At 49.5% G+C, this 17,119-nt stretch overlaps 6 protein-coding genes across 6 annotated transcripts; 5 read left to right on the top strand and 1 right to left on the bottom strand.

The window, feature by feature from the left end:
• Positions 1 to 252: 252 nt before the first annotated feature.
• Positions 253 to 3,948, top strand: COCMIDRAFT_100723 (uncharacterized protein; the record flags this gene model as incomplete). Its single annotated transcript, XM_007691836.1, has 2 exons — positions 253 to 322; positions 380 to 3,948. The coding sequence occupies 2 exons, from the start codon at positions 253 to 255 to the stop codon at positions 3,946 to 3,948; spliced, it is 3,639 nt and encodes a 1,212-aa protein (XP_007690026.1).
• A 950-nt stretch (positions 3,949 to 4,898) lies between these two features.
• Positions 4,899 to 6,635, top strand: COCMIDRAFT_100801 (uncharacterized protein; the record flags this gene model as incomplete). Its single annotated transcript, XM_007691835.1, has 3 exons — positions 4,899 to 5,235; positions 5,291 to 5,426; positions 5,501 to 6,635. 3 exons carry the CDS (start codon positions 4,899 to 4,901, stop codon positions 6,633 to 6,635), a joined length of 1,608 nt encoding a protein of 535 aa, XP_007690025.1.
• A 995-nt stretch (positions 6,636 to 7,630) lies between these two features.
• On the top strand, positions 7,631 to 9,450 carry COCMIDRAFT_28065 (uncharacterized protein; the record flags this gene model as incomplete). The annotated part of the gene is made up of 4 exons (XM_007691815.1): positions 7,631 to 7,715; positions 7,771 to 8,258; positions 8,312 to 8,926; positions 8,974 to 9,450. The coding sequence occupies 4 exons, from the start codon at positions 7,631 to 7,633 to the stop codon at positions 9,448 to 9,450; spliced, it is 1,665 nt and encodes a 554-aa protein (XP_007690005.1).
• Positions 9,451 to 9,755: 305 nt separating this feature from the next.
• Positions 9,756 to 12,173, top strand: COCMIDRAFT_7099 (uncharacterized protein; the record flags this gene model as incomplete). Its single annotated transcript, XM_007691811.1, has 1 exon — positions 9,756 to 12,173. The coding sequence occupies one exon, from the start codon at positions 9,756 to 9,758 to the stop codon at positions 12,171 to 12,173; it is 2,418 nt and encodes an 805-aa protein (XP_007690001.1).
• A 659-nt stretch (positions 12,174 to 12,832) lies between these two features.
• Positions 12,833 to 13,904, top strand: COCMIDRAFT_7098 (uncharacterized protein; the record flags this gene model as incomplete). Its single annotated transcript, XM_007691810.1, has 2 exons — positions 12,833 to 13,554; positions 13,640 to 13,904. The coding sequence occupies 2 exons, from the start codon at positions 12,833 to 12,835 to the stop codon at positions 13,902 to 13,904; spliced, it is 987 nt and encodes a 328-aa protein (XP_007690000.1).
• Positions 13,905 to 15,045: 1,141 nt separating this feature from the next.
• Positions 15,046 to 16,698, bottom strand: COCMIDRAFT_7097 (uncharacterized protein; the record flags this gene model as incomplete). Its single annotated transcript, XM_007691809.1, has 2 exons — positions 15,046 to 15,056; positions 15,111 to 16,698. The coding sequence occupies 2 exons, from the start codon at positions 16,696 to 16,698 to the stop codon at positions 15,046 to 15,048; spliced, it is 1,599 nt and encodes a 532-aa protein (XP_007689999.1).
• Positions 16,699 to 17,119: the final 421 nt, after the last annotated feature.

The following is a 17,119-nucleotide window of genomic DNA, read 5'->3' as shown; positions in this document are numbered from 1 at the left end:
ACTGTCGCTGTGTGAACGGGCGGCCAACCATCCGCACAACAAAGCGCGTTGCTCTCACGCAGGCGGGCGCAGCGGGTTACCCCGTCACCCATGCATCAATACATTTTGTAATGCTTAGTCGCTGCGCGCAATCCCTCCCTTTGACGCGACTGCACCGCATACCACTTTTTGGTTGCTCGCACACTTCCCGGGCTCAGCAGCTACTTCCATGTTGTCGCGAACGCGCCGGAGACGACCGAGTCGCGTGCACGAATGCTACCCCCCATGACACCAAATGGACGTGACGCGAAGGACCTGACCAGGGATGAATTGTCCAACGAAGGTATTACTTGCAACCTCTATTCCATTGTTTATATTCTCCGTACTGATGTTCTTGCAGTCGTCGAAACTCTATACGACATCATATACCAGGCGCATCATTCGCAGGATAAGACGTCACGCGCCCTCTTTGACGCATGTGACAAACATGTCGAGGACAACCACCTAGAACCCAGGGATAGCGCTATCCTATACCGCTTTCTAGCCCACCTACAGCACGAGGACCGAGAGGGGGAGGATCTCCTAAGTCGTTTCCAGCGCATGCTCCGAGACTATTTTGACATCACTGTGGGGTATGGCGACGAGGGCGACGACATTGAACCCGCAGCTGGGCTCGATGCGACGCAGAGAGAAACGCAGGCAGGGCCGGGACGGTTGCCGAGGACAACAAGTTTCGATTCATTCCTCGATGTGACTGCTGACAAGGTTGCTGGGACTGACCATGGTGGCCTTGCTCTACGCCCCAATAGACAACCTCAGCAACACGCTCCGAACGGCCATGGCGGCAGACCTAACAGGCAGCGTGCTACGTCAGACACAGAGGCGCATTCGTATCACCAAGCTGGACTTCCCATTCGCAATAGAGTGAATGGAATTGCGCCTCAACAGGCTAATTCGGGTCCACAACGACCCCCTCACAAGCGTAGCGCTTCTGCTTCGAGTCGTGGCAGTTTGCAGATTAGAAGAGGTGGACCGCTGACGTACAAGCCCACTGACGATACGGACCAAGACAGTTCCACCGACCACACCACCAGTCTCGATCTTTCCAATATCCAAATACCTGGGGTGAATGCGCCAATACCTAATGAACCTTACCAACCTGCGCGCCGAAAATCCCAACCGCAGCGACCATATGTCTTCGAGCCGTTCAGACCCTCCGATACGCAATTGTTGGACAATGCGGAAACCCTTGAACGACAGCGACTTCATCGGGTGACGAGAGAATGCATATGGACATGGCGCCGTCGGACCCAAGATCGTTTGAACATGCGAGAGGATATGGAAAGGGCTGCTGCAGCATTTGAACGTCGCACCCTGCTCAAAGCCTCTCTTTTGCAGCTGCGGGACACTGCGCTTGTAAGGCGATCCAGCCGAGAAACAAATCGCTTTTTTGAACGACTAGAAGCCAGAGCAGATAAGGCTCGTAGTTTATTTCTGCTCACAAAGGCCTTTACACACTGGGCGAAATGTGCCGAAGAGGAGGTCCAGCGCACGTCGGTTGCGCGCCGGCACATTCTGCGCACAAAGTTCTTCAATGGATGGCGCGAAATCACAGCAGTCAACGAGCTCAAGATTCAGCATTTCGCTTTGGCGAAATTCCTTTCCATATGGCGCGCACGCACCGCTGCGATACGAGGCACTGAGCAACTCGCGGTTTCGTACAACGAAGACAAGATCGTCCGGCGAACATGGGATACCTTGGTCAAAGAGTACCTTAGTAGAGGTGCATCAAACTGGCACGACACACAAATAGCCAGGACTACGTTGTTGAAATGGCGTGAGATAACTGAGATTATGAAAGAGAGAGAAACATGGGCTACTGATCGACGGGATGGAATAGTACTGCGGAGGACGTTCAAAGCGTGGCAGCAGAAATCGGATACTGCTCAAGCCCTGCAATCTCAAGCAGATGACTTCCGGAAAGCCAGCCTGCTTCGAACGGCTTTTCATACGATGCAGAAACAAGCACAGCTCGAACCCAAACTTCGCCAATTCCAGACACATGTCAATACTCGCTTGCTTCGCTCGACTTTCGAGAATTGGCGTAAAGATGCTAAATTATCACGCCGAGCTCGCATCATTGATCGCATGCGACTTCTGCGTAATGCCTACACGACCTGGAATGACAAACTGCGTATCAAGGCACTTGAAGAGCGTATCAACGACCGCATTCTCGTCGAATGTTTGTACAAGTGGACTCTTGCGTCTCGAGTATCCCTTTTTCAGCGTGTTCACGATCGACAAATCAAGAAGACAGTTTTCTTATCTTGGGTCACAAAGACAAATCAGCGTGCCAACACTCTCGACGCTGCTGAGAGGCGATTCGCTCAGTTCAAGCGTGCCCAGCTGTTGCGGACAAGCTTGCGCAAGATGGAAGCTATTACTACAGAGAGAAGAGCTGAACAGTTTGCTGTAACAGCCGAGTATCAACAAAGGTTGAAAGAACGCATCTTTGCCAAACTCAAAGAAAGACAAGCGCATTTCCAGCAGTTGAACCAATGGTCGGCAGATGCACACTACTACGTACTTTGTAAACATACCCTGAAGATTTGGAGCGAAGCTACGCAACTTGCACGTCGCAACCGCCGACGCGACACATACTCTCAGGTCCGTAGAACGGTAAAGACTAATCTCGTGCGAAGGGTGTTTGGACATTGGAGAGACAAAGCAAGCCATATTGTAGGACTGAACCAAAGAGCAAATGACATGCTGGAGAACCGCACCATACAAGCCAGTGCAGAAATCATTCATCGATGGCACGACCGCACGCTTATCCTTCGCCAACAAGATGCTCAGGCCACCAATCTACATGCCTTCAGGATTACCTCCGCTTGCTTGGCCACATGGTCGCAACGCATAGATGACATTCGCATGCTAGAGGGTCAAGCCATTGCTCTCCGACAAGAAAGCACTGAGATTATGGCTGCAGGCGCCCTCAAGAAGATGGGCTGGCGTCTCTGGAACATCCAGAGACAAGAAGATAACGCAAAAGCGTTATTTAACAGAAATTTTGAAAAGCATGTCAGAGCTATGGTTCGCTTTTGGGCGGAGCGTGCTACAGAGCGATTTGCCGAACGGTCTGCAAGCCCGACGCCTAACAAACCGAGAGCGCGGAGAGCCGATGACAGAGACCGTGGTGATAGCAGGGGAGGTGGCGACGATGCGGTCAGCACTGAGGGCAACAGAAGTCATGGGAAACAGGGGGATTTGGGGCCGTCTGGTGACGAAACCCAGTATCTGGAGGCTTGGACGGCTTTTGACCAGGATGCTTTGGATCTGAACAAAGACCTTGATCTCTCTCTTTCTCTCACACCAGAACAGCCTCCACGACACCCCATCCTCACACCTAATCCATACACCCAGGCGCCTACACCATCTTCTACGCGTCCACTAAATTCCATACTCCGCCGCCCAAACACGTACCCGCAACTGGAGCCAGTCCTGCGTCCTCCACCCGCAACCATCATCGAGGACGACGAGTCAGATCTCGATTTCGGAGACGGGCCCCAATCAACTTTCTGGACAGGGACTCCCATGCCACCAACAGCAAGCAAGCCCGGATACCTGAAAACACCCTCAAAACGCAGTCTAGCCCGTGCCAAGCATCCTGAACTTCCTGCTAGTCCCGAGAAGCAGCCTGTCTTCAGTCCTGTAAGGCGACCTTTGGCGTCAATACTCGAACGAGAAAGAACCTCACGGTTAGGCACTATGAGTGCTCCGCCTGTGCAGAGCTCAAGACCCACTAGTTTCGGCGGCATAGGCGGCGTTACGAGTTTTGAAAGGAGGTTGAGAGAAGGCGGGTTTGGGGGCAGCGTCGCTGCTGGTAGTAGTAGTGCAGCGCGAGGGGGCAGGGTAAGAGGTGGTGCAAGACCTAGAGTGGGATTTGGAAATGTTAGTCAGATGGGTTGATTGATTCTCTTGGGCTTTGGATATTGAGCGGAACATCTAGTGTCGGTGGAAGAAGATAGTTGAGTTTGCATTGCGTGCGGCGTCTGCGTAGTATTATAGCGCATGTTTTGTGCTTTGTGTATGTCAGGATACCCCCATGACCTTTTATTTTTCGCTTCTTCAGAAAAGCTATTGCGAGTAGTATATAGTAGAGTGACGATGAAATATACATGATATGATTTTACATCCAAAAGGCACTTCGGAATGATGTTACAGCGAGGACTTGTGGATTTACGCTAAGCTACATTGTGACCGATGCCCCGTTTAGTTTTTTTTTGCCACGATCCGATCTTCGGTGTCGTGTGATGATGGTAGAGTACATAGTAGGGTTAGTGCGGAGACCCCGCAATCTACTTTTCTTCTCCATGTTACACTACTTATCCACTGTGGGAACCTGAATCACCGTTTCTCCGAGTATAACGCCGGTTCTCACTCTTACGTTTTGTACATACCTATTCTTATGTATTCGCTGATGCTTATCCAAAATCACATCTGTGCCGTAGTTCCATTGGAATTACCTAAAGTCTCGCTGAAGCAGCCTATTTAATGAATCGTATGAAATGTTTTCATCCCGTTCCACTCAGGTCCACACCTCGGCGCCACCGCCGATAAACAACCTGATTTCCACATTAGGAACTTGTTATTTCACCCGTCCACGCGCCCCCCTTCTAGTTGCCTTTTTCCGTGAGCGGGGCTAACTGCACTTTGCCTTTTTCCATCTGCACCAAAAGAAAACGTCCCGAGGCCCCGCTTTTTGCCCTTGAAGCAAGGCAATTGAGTAGCGCCGGGTATAACGATCCGCATGTTATGTTGTGTCTTCTTGCTTTTTAGTATATAATGTGCCTTGTCGGTGAGATTGTTGCCGGCGCACGTGGTTTTCGTTTTTGTTCAAGATGTATGCTGGGTTGCGGATGCTAGTGTTAGGCATTGCTCTGGTATTTTTATTCGATGTAGGGTCTGCGGCTCCATCTTCTGGGTTTTATGAACGATGTAGGAGTTTCGATCCTACGTATTATGTTAAGAATTCATCGCTGAACGTTCGGGAATTCGTTGCTGCGGGGTCGAACTTGACGTTTCCTGATAACGTGGCGAGTTGCGGTCGAGCGAGCCAGGTTGTGTCTGTGGATCTTTGTCGTGTTGCACTTGAGATACGGACATCGAGTACTTCACGGATTACGTTTGAGGCATGGTTTCCTGAGCAGTGGTCTGGAAGGTTTTTGGCAACGGGCAATGGAGGATTGGATGGATGTGAGTTCGAAATTATTTCAAAGAGAAGACTGATAAGTGTTAATGTGAAAATAAGGCATCAAGTACGAAGACATTGCCTATGGCACTCAGAATGGTTTCGCTACTGTTGGGTCAAATAACGGACACAACGGTACTTCAGGGCAAGACTTCTACAATAACCATGAGATTGTAGTTGATTTTGCATGGCGGTCGTAAGTAATCGCATTCTGTCTCCTAGTATTCACATTAAGAAAGCTCTCTTGTTGATCATATTCTTTCCCCATAGCCTCCACACCAGTGTAGAAACAGGTAAAATGCTAGCTCAACGTTTCTACCAAAGGAAACATAGCAAATCCTACTACATAGGCTGTTCACTCGGCGGACGTCAAGGTATAAAAGCCGCAGAGCAGTTCCCCAGAGACTTTGACGGTATTCTCGCCGGCGCGCCCGGCGTCGATTTCAACAATCTTTATTCATGGCGTGCATTGTTCTACACCATCACTGGTCCAAAAACAGGTCCAAATTTTATTCCACTGCAAGCATGGAAAACGTGGATCCACGATGAAGTACTAAGGCAATGTGATGGAATCGATGGAGCAGAGGATGGGATAATCGAGGACCCCTCGCTATGTCTATTCAACCCACGAACCTTGAAGTGCAACAGCGCCAACGCCACGATCGAAGCAAAATGTCTCAACGAGAACCAAGTACAGCAACTCGTCCGCATATTCAGTCCCTACACGTATCCCTCTGGCGAACTCATCTTCCCAGGCATGCAACCCGGCAGCGAGCTGCAAGCCCCTGACAGACTCTATACCGGCACACCTTTCTCCTACTCAGAGGACTGGTTCAAATACGTGGTATACAGCGACCCAAACTGGAACGCATCAACCTTTACCTTCTCCGATGCACGCGCAGCAGAAACCCTCAACCCAGCCAATATCCGCACCTACCCATCTTCACTGTCAGCTTTTGAATCCCGCGGTGGCAAACTACTCATGTATCACGGCCAGCAAGACAGCCAGCTCACCAGCTTTAACACGAATCGCTTCTTCGAGCACTTACGCGACGGTGTCGGTAAACAAGGCAAAAGAAGCTACGCCAGCATGAACAAGTGGGTGCGCTTCTTCAGGATTTCAGGCATGTTTCACTGCTCTGGGGGCCCAGGGGCTTGGGTGCTGGGTCAGGGGGGAAGGGCCGCGCAAGCCGGTATCCCGTTTGATGCCCAGCATAATCTTCTTGCTGCTTTGGTGGCGTGGGTGGAGAAGGGTGCTGCGCCCGAGCGTGTGGAGGGCACTAAGTTTGTGAATGACACCGTAGCCGCGGGTGTAGAGCTTAAGAGGCGGCATTGCATGTATCCGGCGAGGAATGTGTATGTTGGGGGTGATTATAGGGATGCTGGGAGTTGGACGTGTAAATAAGAAATGGTGAGTTTGGTGGTCACATGTGTGGTGGTTTGCTAGTACTGGCCAGTAAACCACGTGGCACTATGTTTTGACTCTTGTAGTCGACCAGCTACCGCCGCATCTCTTTAGAGAGAGTTGATGTTATTCATTCAGATATTTTCGGCCAGTATGTTACATTGTAACCTAATATCTGAGGTAATGAGGTAGCGGTTCGGCTCGTAATGTGTGCTAGCAAAACCTGGTTGATGGAAACATGGGACAGGGCCCTTCACTTAAATTTTTGGCGCTATGCCGTTACAATTCCCTGAATTTAGTTTATCTAACGTATCGAGGGTATTACGCACATAATGCGCGACCATTGTGCAGTTCTCGAGTTAGCTGCTTAAAGAGTTGGACATGAAACAACCGTGCATAGTTCACCGCGTTTTTCGTCTTTTCAACCCGTTATGAAACCGCTATTCATTCAGCTTTGATCAAAAAGTCTCCCTCCTCAGAAGAACCATCGGGGTTGGGCCTAGAAGGTTTTCTTTACCTAGTTACTCACTGACGCTGTCCACAGCATGCAGGGTCCTATAATGGCGCTGCTTGACAGGGTTTCGTGTGCTCCCGTTGCCCGTTGTTACTATTTGAAATTTCCAGGATTTTGTTGATGTCTGGGACTGGAGTCGGGTTATCGAAAGAAGTTCTTTCGATCCAGGATGGGTATAAGCGTGGTACCTCTGTTGAGTCTACTTTTGACACCTGAGAGGTGGCAGCAATCACTGTGGCATAAAGACACTTTTGTACATTGTGTAGGATATATGTGTGGAAATTACACTGTCTACTAGGTGTTTACATCTTCTTGTAGTGTATATTCCTTGGTGCATTGTTGGCATTGTCACGATTGTGTCTTTGTCCGCGTACCTTCCCTCTCCTCGTAACTATGGACATATCTTGACACCCGAACCGCATGGTAAAATTGAAATTTTGTATTTTCATAGATAGAAAAAATCAATTAGACAATATAAAACATGCCTCCTCCATACGATAATTCGCGGTCTTACTTCAAAGTAGATGCCTTTGCGTACATCAACACTAACCGAAACTGGACGGTGGGTAAGTAGATGATCACTGTGCGTCAATTCTGCTTTCGCTAAATTTCTGTCTGCAGAGGAGCGAAAACATACAGTTTCTACAATCTGGGCTGGAAATGTGAATGTTCAGAATCACTACAATACATTAACGTGGGTTGGAGGAGTAAGGGCGGCAGCTACGCCGGGCCTACCCAGCCCAAATCCTATCCCAGTGATACCATATACAACCGAGGCACTTGCATATGCGAAAGCTACAGGAAAAATGCCTTCACCAACGACGTCATTATCACCTTCTGGGCCTGCACCTGTGACCCAGCACGCTAGTTCACAACTGGACGACTTTTGGCCAAAGCGGCCATGGTCTCCTGAACCGAAGCTACCGCATTATGACATAGACATGATCAAGGCAAATGGTGCTTCAAGAGAGGCTTGGCTCAGCACTGAACCACATATGCCCCTGCCAAGTGACGGATCTCAGTGGCATGGCGTCCAGGTGCTGGGAATTGGGGGTTACGGCGCTGCAGGACTTTGGGTCCAGACCGATACCACGGGTTGCATTCGAGACGTGAGTCTGAGGCATTGACATGATAAGGGTTCGTATCAGCTGACATGTTACAGAAAATGGTGATCAAGGAAGCCAAGCCTTTCACAGCTAGCCAATGGCGCGACCCAAAAAACTGGCGTGACAGATTACCACGCGAGATTAGGATACACGAGTTAGTGGAGGAACGGCGAAGCATAGAGCCTGATTCGTGTTGCCACCTTATCCGTTCCCGTGGTCATCGGCTCTGGATGCAGTCGAGACGGTATAGGTTATACCTGGATTTTTATCCTGGAGGTGATCTGAGGAGGGCAATGAAGAACTATGCTCAGAACTGGACTAGAAACGAAGATGATTTTGATTTCAATCAGGAGGAATATCTTTCAGAGGGGTTCATTTGGTACACGATAAGAGCACTAGCGACGGCTTGCCTCTTGCTACATAGGGGGACACTGTCAGATGACGCATTGCACGGATGGAAGCCAATCACGCATCTTGATTTACAGCTACCTAATGTTCTTCTTGATATTTCCAATCCAAAGGAGAGAGCAGATACGAGCAGTGAGCCCCCATACGTGCCCATTCTTGCTGATTTTGGCATATCCTTTCTCAGCAGTCCTGAGGGTCATGGCTGCACTCCTTCTGACCTCCCAGAAGACTTCATTCCCACCTTCGACACTCGGTATCCTCATGTAAGTCTCTATTGTACCCTGTTGGATTCGCATACTGACTGCATTAGGAAATGAACCAACCCCCCTCAGATGACATCAAACTTGGAGAAAAGACGGACGTTTGGGGCATTGGAAACATTGCGTACAAACTAATCATGAACGGCCTAGTTGATCAGGGTCCAGTTCGCTGCGATGCCCACACTCAAGACGAGGAATTTGAGGAATTTGACGGAAAGATCCCGTTAGCTGCACAACATTGGCGCAACCTTTTCCAGAATGATGACACAAACGTCCTCAGTTATGATTGTCCAGAATGTAGGCCTACTGGATCGTATACTGATGATCTCAAGCAGCTCGTGAGGAGGTGTTTGAACTACGAACAAAGCAAGAGGCCAGCGCTCATGGAAATCATTGCCGAGGCTGATCGGCACTTTGGTGAATTTCCCGGAGACATGGATGAGGTCATGGACAAGGGTCGGTATGACTTGAGGCAGCCCAATTTCGAGGGGTTTCTGATTGGAGAGGCTATGGACATAGATACATAGATGAGGTAATGACTGATTGAAGGGGTCCACGTTTCTTCCTTGCGTTCCATCATTAGATGTTTTAGCGTAGGCCTCCTATGCATGTGATAGGCCCAGCACATGACTAGTACACCAATGAGTCTTCTCATACACCAAACAAACTTTAGGGCCTCGACGTGAAGTGCTCCAACGTTTTCTTTCATATGGGCTTCGCAAGTCCTCTTACTTGAGCTCTCAAATACATCTAATTTTTTTTTAAATTTCTTAACCCACCTTTAATAATTTTCCTTAATGTACTTCTGGAGACTTTGCATAAGAGACACAAGATGGAAATACGTAATTTCTTTAAACAACTACCTGGGGGCATACCCAAGCCCATAACCTTCCTAACTCCGAAGGATGTTGAGAAAGAAGCTCGAGCGCGTGCGGCGAGGCTTTTCCAATATCGCGATCTGCTCGAAAAGATTGTTGAGCGTCACGAAGAGACGATACGTACACGCTGGGGTAAGAAAACGAGAAGTCAAAAGAGAAAAGTCCTCCTGGAAGCATGGCCCGGAATGTCCTCGGAGCATCGACCAGATGTTGCGGCATGGCGAAAAAACTCAACATCGGATATGAAGGAAGCATACATGTGGCCATACATCAACTTGGAAGATCTCACCAAGACAAAGACCTTGCTGATTATGCTTCACTACCGCGGAAGGAACCAGCCACATGAATTTGTGCGTTCCGATTTGGAGCATGCTTCTCTGGGCGAGGCGAGCGGTGCCACCATGCCAGGCTTTCTGGACGAATACACGATGCTTTTCGCCGACCGAAAGACACCCAAGTCGTATGGAAAGCTCATTTCCTGGGATGACGACGACGCGGCCTTTGAGAGCATGACCAACGGGATTGGTATGCATCCTGGACATGGGTTGCAGGCTTTGGAAATCCAGGAACGTATTTGGTCCTTTCTTGTAAAGTGTTGCCAGATCTTGTTGCAAGACATTCAGTCCATGACCAAATCGCCTGTTCTTCCAAACCCCGGTCCTCCTATCACTCAGGATCTTGATATCGCATCTCTTCAGATCAAATCCTTCGAGGCTCCCTATCGAACCCCAGCTCACCTTGACTTTGCGCGCCTAAAGACCTTGGCTTCTGAGGAGCGCAACTGGAGGGAAGACCATTTGTGGTCGCTGCGCGAGGACCCAAGCTATTTCGCCGAGATGATGCACGAGCAAGCTGAGCATCGACCTGAGATGCTGCTGGATATCTTGCGGAACGAGCATCCTTTGTTGAAAGAACCAGGACGCCCACTATTCTGGAACCGTGTAATCGGCAACGTAGTGATCCAAGCTTATTTTGGGTTCGCAACCTTTGATGAAGTATTGAAGCAGATCAACAACGTCGCTACCATCTACGAGAAACGTAAAGCAACACTGAAACCGGATGAAGACTTACCTGTCGACCTGCTCAGCGCTTTCCAACATCTCCGTTTCTTGTTGGGTGCTGCAAGAACCGACATTGTTAACTGCCTCAAGATTGAATTGTTTGCCTCTCCACCGCTTTGTCCATTCTGTAGGCGCGAGCCTTATGATTCGAAATCCGATGTCATCCGGTCTGCGTATTGTCCACCACGTCAGGAGCATGCGGTCCACCGACTCATGTCCCTATTCGATATCCTCTTTGACGATCAGCAACTATTCGTATTTGGCCTACACACTGTGACAGATGAGATTGAACGCTTGACCGCAAAGGATCCTGCAGTCGCTGCGTTGCTTACACCACGAATCGCAAGCCGTCTCTCGTCGCTTTCAGTCGTATCAGAATGTCTCCAGCAAATCCACTTTTTCCAGCCGTGGGCGCGTAAAATCGAAGACGACATGGATTTCAAGGCCCGTGAACTCCAAAAACAATACAACAAGACTTTCAAAGGATGGCTCCCAATCCTAAACGCTAAATTCGAAGGCTCGCAAATCTATCAGTATGCTGATCCAACTGACGGGAAATTCGACTATCCAATGGACCGCCGCCAGAGCAAGCAGAACGTTGAGAAAATGCGCAAATCCGAAGCTAACCTGGACATCCTTTGGAAAGCTGTAGACCGGCACTACAAGTCTAAATCAGCTAACTCGCAACATGACATGGTCGCACACATGCTTCGTGATAATCGGAAGATCCGGCGTACTCCTGTTTGGGTAGAGCCCGGCAAGAAAAAGAGGAAGAAGAAGAGTGTGACAATTGTTGAGCCGCCAATGGTACATCGATACAGGCCATCTTCCAGCGTCTACCAGGAGTTTTCGAAGCCAATCACTGGTGATTTTGTTGATGTTGCACTCGACGAACCTAGTGTCGAGTCTAAAACTGACAGAGACGTCGCTCTAGGGTCCAAGGCTGAAACACCGATATCCGCCCCTCACGAAGAAGCTGGTGAGCACCCTGAGACCTTCGCAGTGGACAAGCGCTCTCACAGGGCATTCGGCACCATTTCCCACTCACCATCCGATCCTAATCAACCTGGAGAGGTCCCTTGGACCGATTTCATGCACGCAATGGGGAGCATGGGCTTCTCAGCTGAAAAACCACATGGATTGACGTGGAGGAGTTTCGTACCACGAAAGAATGGCCTGAGTGCAGAGAAGAGTATGCGGTTTCACGAACCGCATGTCAGTAGCGACATGCCGTTCCTCTGGGCAAGGCGTCTTCAGCAGCGATTGGCGAGGGCGTATGGATGGGTCGGTGGGGTGTTCAAAGCAGCCTAAGGTGTGGATTGAGTGGAGTAAGCAGGTCTTACTGCGTACATACTAACGAGTGTCTGGCGTTGGTTCAACGGTGGTGTGTCAACAACTGTTTTCTATTGTATACTATATTGTGTGTGTATTATGTCGAGATTCCGAATTTATGAGCAGTAATTTTTTCCAGTCTTGTTATATCAAGATGCCCCTATCTATACCGAGAAACTGCGGGTATATGTGCTGTGGCAGGTCTAGCGGCATGTTGTTTGCGCAATGACGACTTCGCAGGGCAGTGCTTGCCAGCAAGGTGGCAATCGGCGGCGCGATGGCCATCTAGAACCCGATACGCCAGGCTCCCCGTGAATCCTCGCGTAAGGGCTGACGCGCACCAATAAATCACGGTAAAGGGCCGATTGTGATGATGAATAAAGCGTATGCGTTGTGTTGCCGATGGAATATTAATGCGCCGTGGCCAAGGCAGTCACATTGTTCAGGACAGCAACGTAGGTAAGATCGGGCACGGGGCACGTGATAGCGCGCTTGGCATCGAGGCGGAGCGCTCGGCTGGCGGAACGCGGACCAGATCCTCTCTCTCTCTCTCTTCACGTCAACGTCTCCTTCTTCACGCCAACCTTTCCTTCGACATCCATCGGTCGTCCATAGCCAACATCAATGTCTCACTATCGATGGCCGCCTCGGGGAGAGATGTAGGGCTCATCACCTACCCAGCCATTGTCAACATCGCCACCCTCGTCGTATTCTTCGTCTACCTCGTCATATCCATCTGGCTCGTCTTTCGACAGGGCCTTGGCCGCAGCTCACCATGGATCTGGCTCACCATTCTGGCCATCTGTCGCCTCACCCAGGTTTCGCTTGATTTGGCTGCTACCACCATGTACCCGATAGGACAGTCGTCAAACACCAGCTTGGAAAGCGGCGTCGCAATCCTGACTACCATGGGCTTGACGCCCCTGTTCATGTCCACCAGCAGCCTACTCAACACCACCACCAGGCCTAAAGGACGTCGCATGCAATGGATTCTGCTCGTATTGCATATCCCCCTCATCATTTCCTTCATTCTTATTGTCGCTGGTGGCATCGATCCAGACTCACGAGACGGACCCACTTTTGCAGCTACTGAAAGCACCAAGGCTGGCATCACACTTTACTTGGCATGTTTCATTGTCCTCGTCTGGTCAACCATTGTCATCTCTGCCCGCCTCTATCTTGCGGACAGAGACGAAGTGCGCATCCTTACGACTGTTGTGCTCAGTCTGCCGTTTTTTGTCGTCGACATCGTCTACATGATGTGCTTCGCCTTCGAGCGCTGGGAAGTCGACGACTTTGACGGCTGGCAGCACATGCGTTTCAATGTTATTAGTGGAAGCGTCACCCTCCAACTATGCATGTACGTACAACTCTTGCCATACGGCGGTCTCCACTCCTCTTTTCAATTGACCATCTAAGGTTACCGAAGGCTAACATACAGCTAGGCAAGTAATCATGGAATGGATTATTGTTGCTCTATATCTGGCCTTGGGCTTAGAGCTACCTAGCAAAGCTGCCAGGTTGCGACGCCAAATCGAAGACCAAATGGATCAAGCTAGGAATCTCGACGTTGATGTCCTCCAAGAGACCGTGCTATGGAAGGTTCACGATGCCATATCCCGTATGGTTGCCGCCATGATCATGCCAGCCCTTCAACTTGCACACTGGATCCTTGGAAAGATACTACGATCTGGACAAAATCAAACCTAAAACTTTCAAACTGCAAACATCAAACGATTAACGTCTTCAGACGTCTCTTGATATTCGATGTAGTACTTGACCCACGGTGTTTCGCCTTACGACTGGCGCACAGGCCCTTTACCGCGTAATCGATAGGATTGTGTCGTCCTGTTCGACCGATAAAACCCGAGGAGGAATTTTGTCATCTTTTGATTAACTCGCGCAGCCAGCGATAAGACAACGCAAAAGTACTCAGCAGTAAGTGCGTGTTTGCCTCGTCATCATCACGCCGAGACTGGCACGCCGGAATGAGGCGGATGACGCACTCAGTGGCACAGCAGTGAGCCATTTAATCAGCACCAGACCCTGGGGCCCCGCTTAGACCCTGGCAGCCCAATGGAAACAGCAATAGATCTCACCACGTTTTGCACGCCTGTTACTGCGGTATTTACCCTCCCAGAATTGCATTGGTTGGGGCCGAACTCTGAGGAGGCTGTGTTGAGCGACCAGAATAGGGGCATGGAATGAACAAGAAGAAAAGGAGGATGCTAGGCAGAGCCAGCGCAGAGGAGGGGAGTGTGCATTGAGACAAGCCGAAACGTAAATTTGTAGGGATGAGAGGTTATCTGTCCTACTAGTGACGATGCTTATACCAATGAACAATCCGTTATTTCCAATTGCTACCTTTGTGCCAAAATCGATCACACCTCACCCCTTCATATCCATGCATCTGAGCTGAGAATGATTGCATGTGCATTTTTGAATTTTTTTTTTCTATTGCTTCGGAACGACAAGCATCAGGAAATGTGAGTTACACTCTCGATCATTGCCTTTGCCTCATTTATTTTGATCGTTGAGAAGTGTATGGAAAGATGCAAAATTTACGTAATGTAAAATTTGTAGTTGAGGTGAGAATTTAAAAAAAAACAATATATCTACAGAAGAAAATACAGATAGGTATTGACATGCAAATACATTGTTGGATACATCATTTCACATGCTATTCCTATCTGTCGTAAGCGATTTTAAACCTAGAACAAAAGGATATTTTCGTTGGTTTTTGTAGATCAAAATCTTTTCACGCTGAACAGATATACCAAGAAGCCCTTTTTTTTCCATAATAAAACACTTCTGTACATGCTACCTGACATCGACACCTCTAGATACCACATCATTTTCCTCCTACATCACTACTTTCAACATATTCAGCATCCTACCCCATCACTCCCAACGTACCAAGCGGATACGCATCCGATATATTACCCCTGTCTGGCGTGATAACCGGCACACTCTCATACACAGGCACCTCGACATTTTCTCTCGCCCACATGGGGCTCCTACGCGCCCTGATCAACTGCTCAACCGCATACGCAATACCCAGCAACTTCTGCTCTTCCCACGGTCTACCCATGATTTCCATGCCAATCGGCACGCCGACTGGTGCTTCCTGGCTTGGCTCTGAGAACCCCACTGGCACTGTGACGACGGGTGTGCCGGTGAGAGCGGCTAGGATGCCATTGCGTCCGGATTGCGAGGGTGAGCCGATTTTCACAACGAGGTTTTTCTGTGCGGGATAGATTATTGCGTCGAGGGCGTTGGATGCGAACGTGTTGAGAAGGGTGAGGGTGAGATTGTGGATTCCGGACTGGCGGTCGTTGTATGTTTTGTTGGAGATTGAAGAGATGAGGGCGGTGTTGACGTATTCGTATTCGGCTGGGATGACGAGGAACTCGCCACCGGAGCCGTTGACGGATTTGCGGGAGTAGAGTTCGTTCAGGGTGTTGGGATGCTTGCCTTGGAGGGATGGTCGCTGGAGGTACTGGTCCATTAGCTCGCGGAACTCGAAGCGTTGGACGTCCCAGGAGGCTTGAATGTCGGTCGCATTGTAGATGGTGTCGTTGATGGACACGATTGTTACTCCTTCAGCTTCTAGTCGTGATATAGCGAAGTCCATGGCGTTGTTTACGGGCGTGACTTCTGGCGAATTGGAACGATTGAATAAACCGTTTAGTACCCCGATGCGTAGGCCCTTGAGGGAAGTGCTAGAAAGGGAAGAAGCATAGTCAGGCATGCGGATTGAACTGGGGATGAGGGAAGTCGCCTTATCAGCTGGATCATAGCCGGTCGAGGCCATTACAGTGAGTGTAGTCGCCACGTCCTTGACAGTTCGTGCAATCGGTCCAATAACATCATGAGTAGATGATATGGGCATGATGCCTGTTCGGGTGATCAGGCCCCTTGTAGGGCGAATGCTGCATAGCGAATTGGCAGAGGCTGGACTGCGAAGTGAATTTACGGTATCTGTTCCGGTACCTAATACACTGAAAGAAGCAGCAACTGCTGCTCCAGTACCCCCAGAGCTGCCCCCAGGTGTGCGAGTAGGGTCATATGGGTTGATGGTTTGGCCTCCGAATGAGGAGACACTAAGACCTTCGAGTGCAAGTTCGTGTAAATTGACCTTTCCCAGAATAATAGCCCCCGCATTCTTCAATGCTGTTACACTCGGGGCATCTATTGTAGGTTGAGAGTGGGCCAAGGCAAGACTAGCACCCGTAGTGGGCATGTCTGCTGTGTCGAAGTTGTCTTTGAGCAGTATTGGGATACAGAAAAGAGGCCTAGTTGCATTGCCAGCTGAGAGCTCCTGGTCCATCTCATCGGCTATTGTTAATGCTTTAGGATTTAATGTGATGATAGCGTTGGTCCGGTGGTTGTGAGCTTCAATATTCGCCAGGAACGAAGATACAACTTCCCGACATGTTGACAGCCCAGAGTAGAGTGCATGATGAACCGAGCCGATGGTTGCCTCCCGTGCGTCGAAAGGCATGTTCAATGCTGACGTGACACAGCCCAAAATTGCTACAAGGGACAGAGGTTTGAAGTTCACCATACTGCAAGGCCAGATTTTAGTATTTGGGTTAGCGAATAGACAGTGGAGTTTTACCAAATCAGCAAACTGCTAAATTACCAAATTTATTATTGGTAAGATTCTCTCGTAGATAGCGCCTTGTCATACATCACAGCGGGTAGCTATCACAATGGTATCTCGATTGAGAAGATAGTAGAGATGCATTCCATTGTGGTCTATCGTAATGCCTGCCTGGCCTTATCGCAATGGCTGTATGCAAATACCGAAAATCGGAATGACGTCGTTTGCCAAGACTGCTCCCACCTGCCCCATTGGCTCAAGTGTTCCTTGCAGTTATTTGTGCTAGATCCCATGTGCAGATTTTACTTGGAGAATCTTT

Source organism: Bipolaris oryzae (genome assembly GCF_000523455.1).
Source record: "Bipolaris oryzae ATCC 44560 unplaced genomic scaffold scaffold_110, whole genome shotgun sequence".
Classification (NCBI taxonomy): domain Eukaryota; kingdom Fungi; phylum Ascomycota; class Dothideomycetes; order Pleosporales; family Pleosporaceae; genus Bipolaris; species Bipolaris oryzae.
This window is presented reverse-complemented; position numbering and strand designations above follow the sequence as displayed.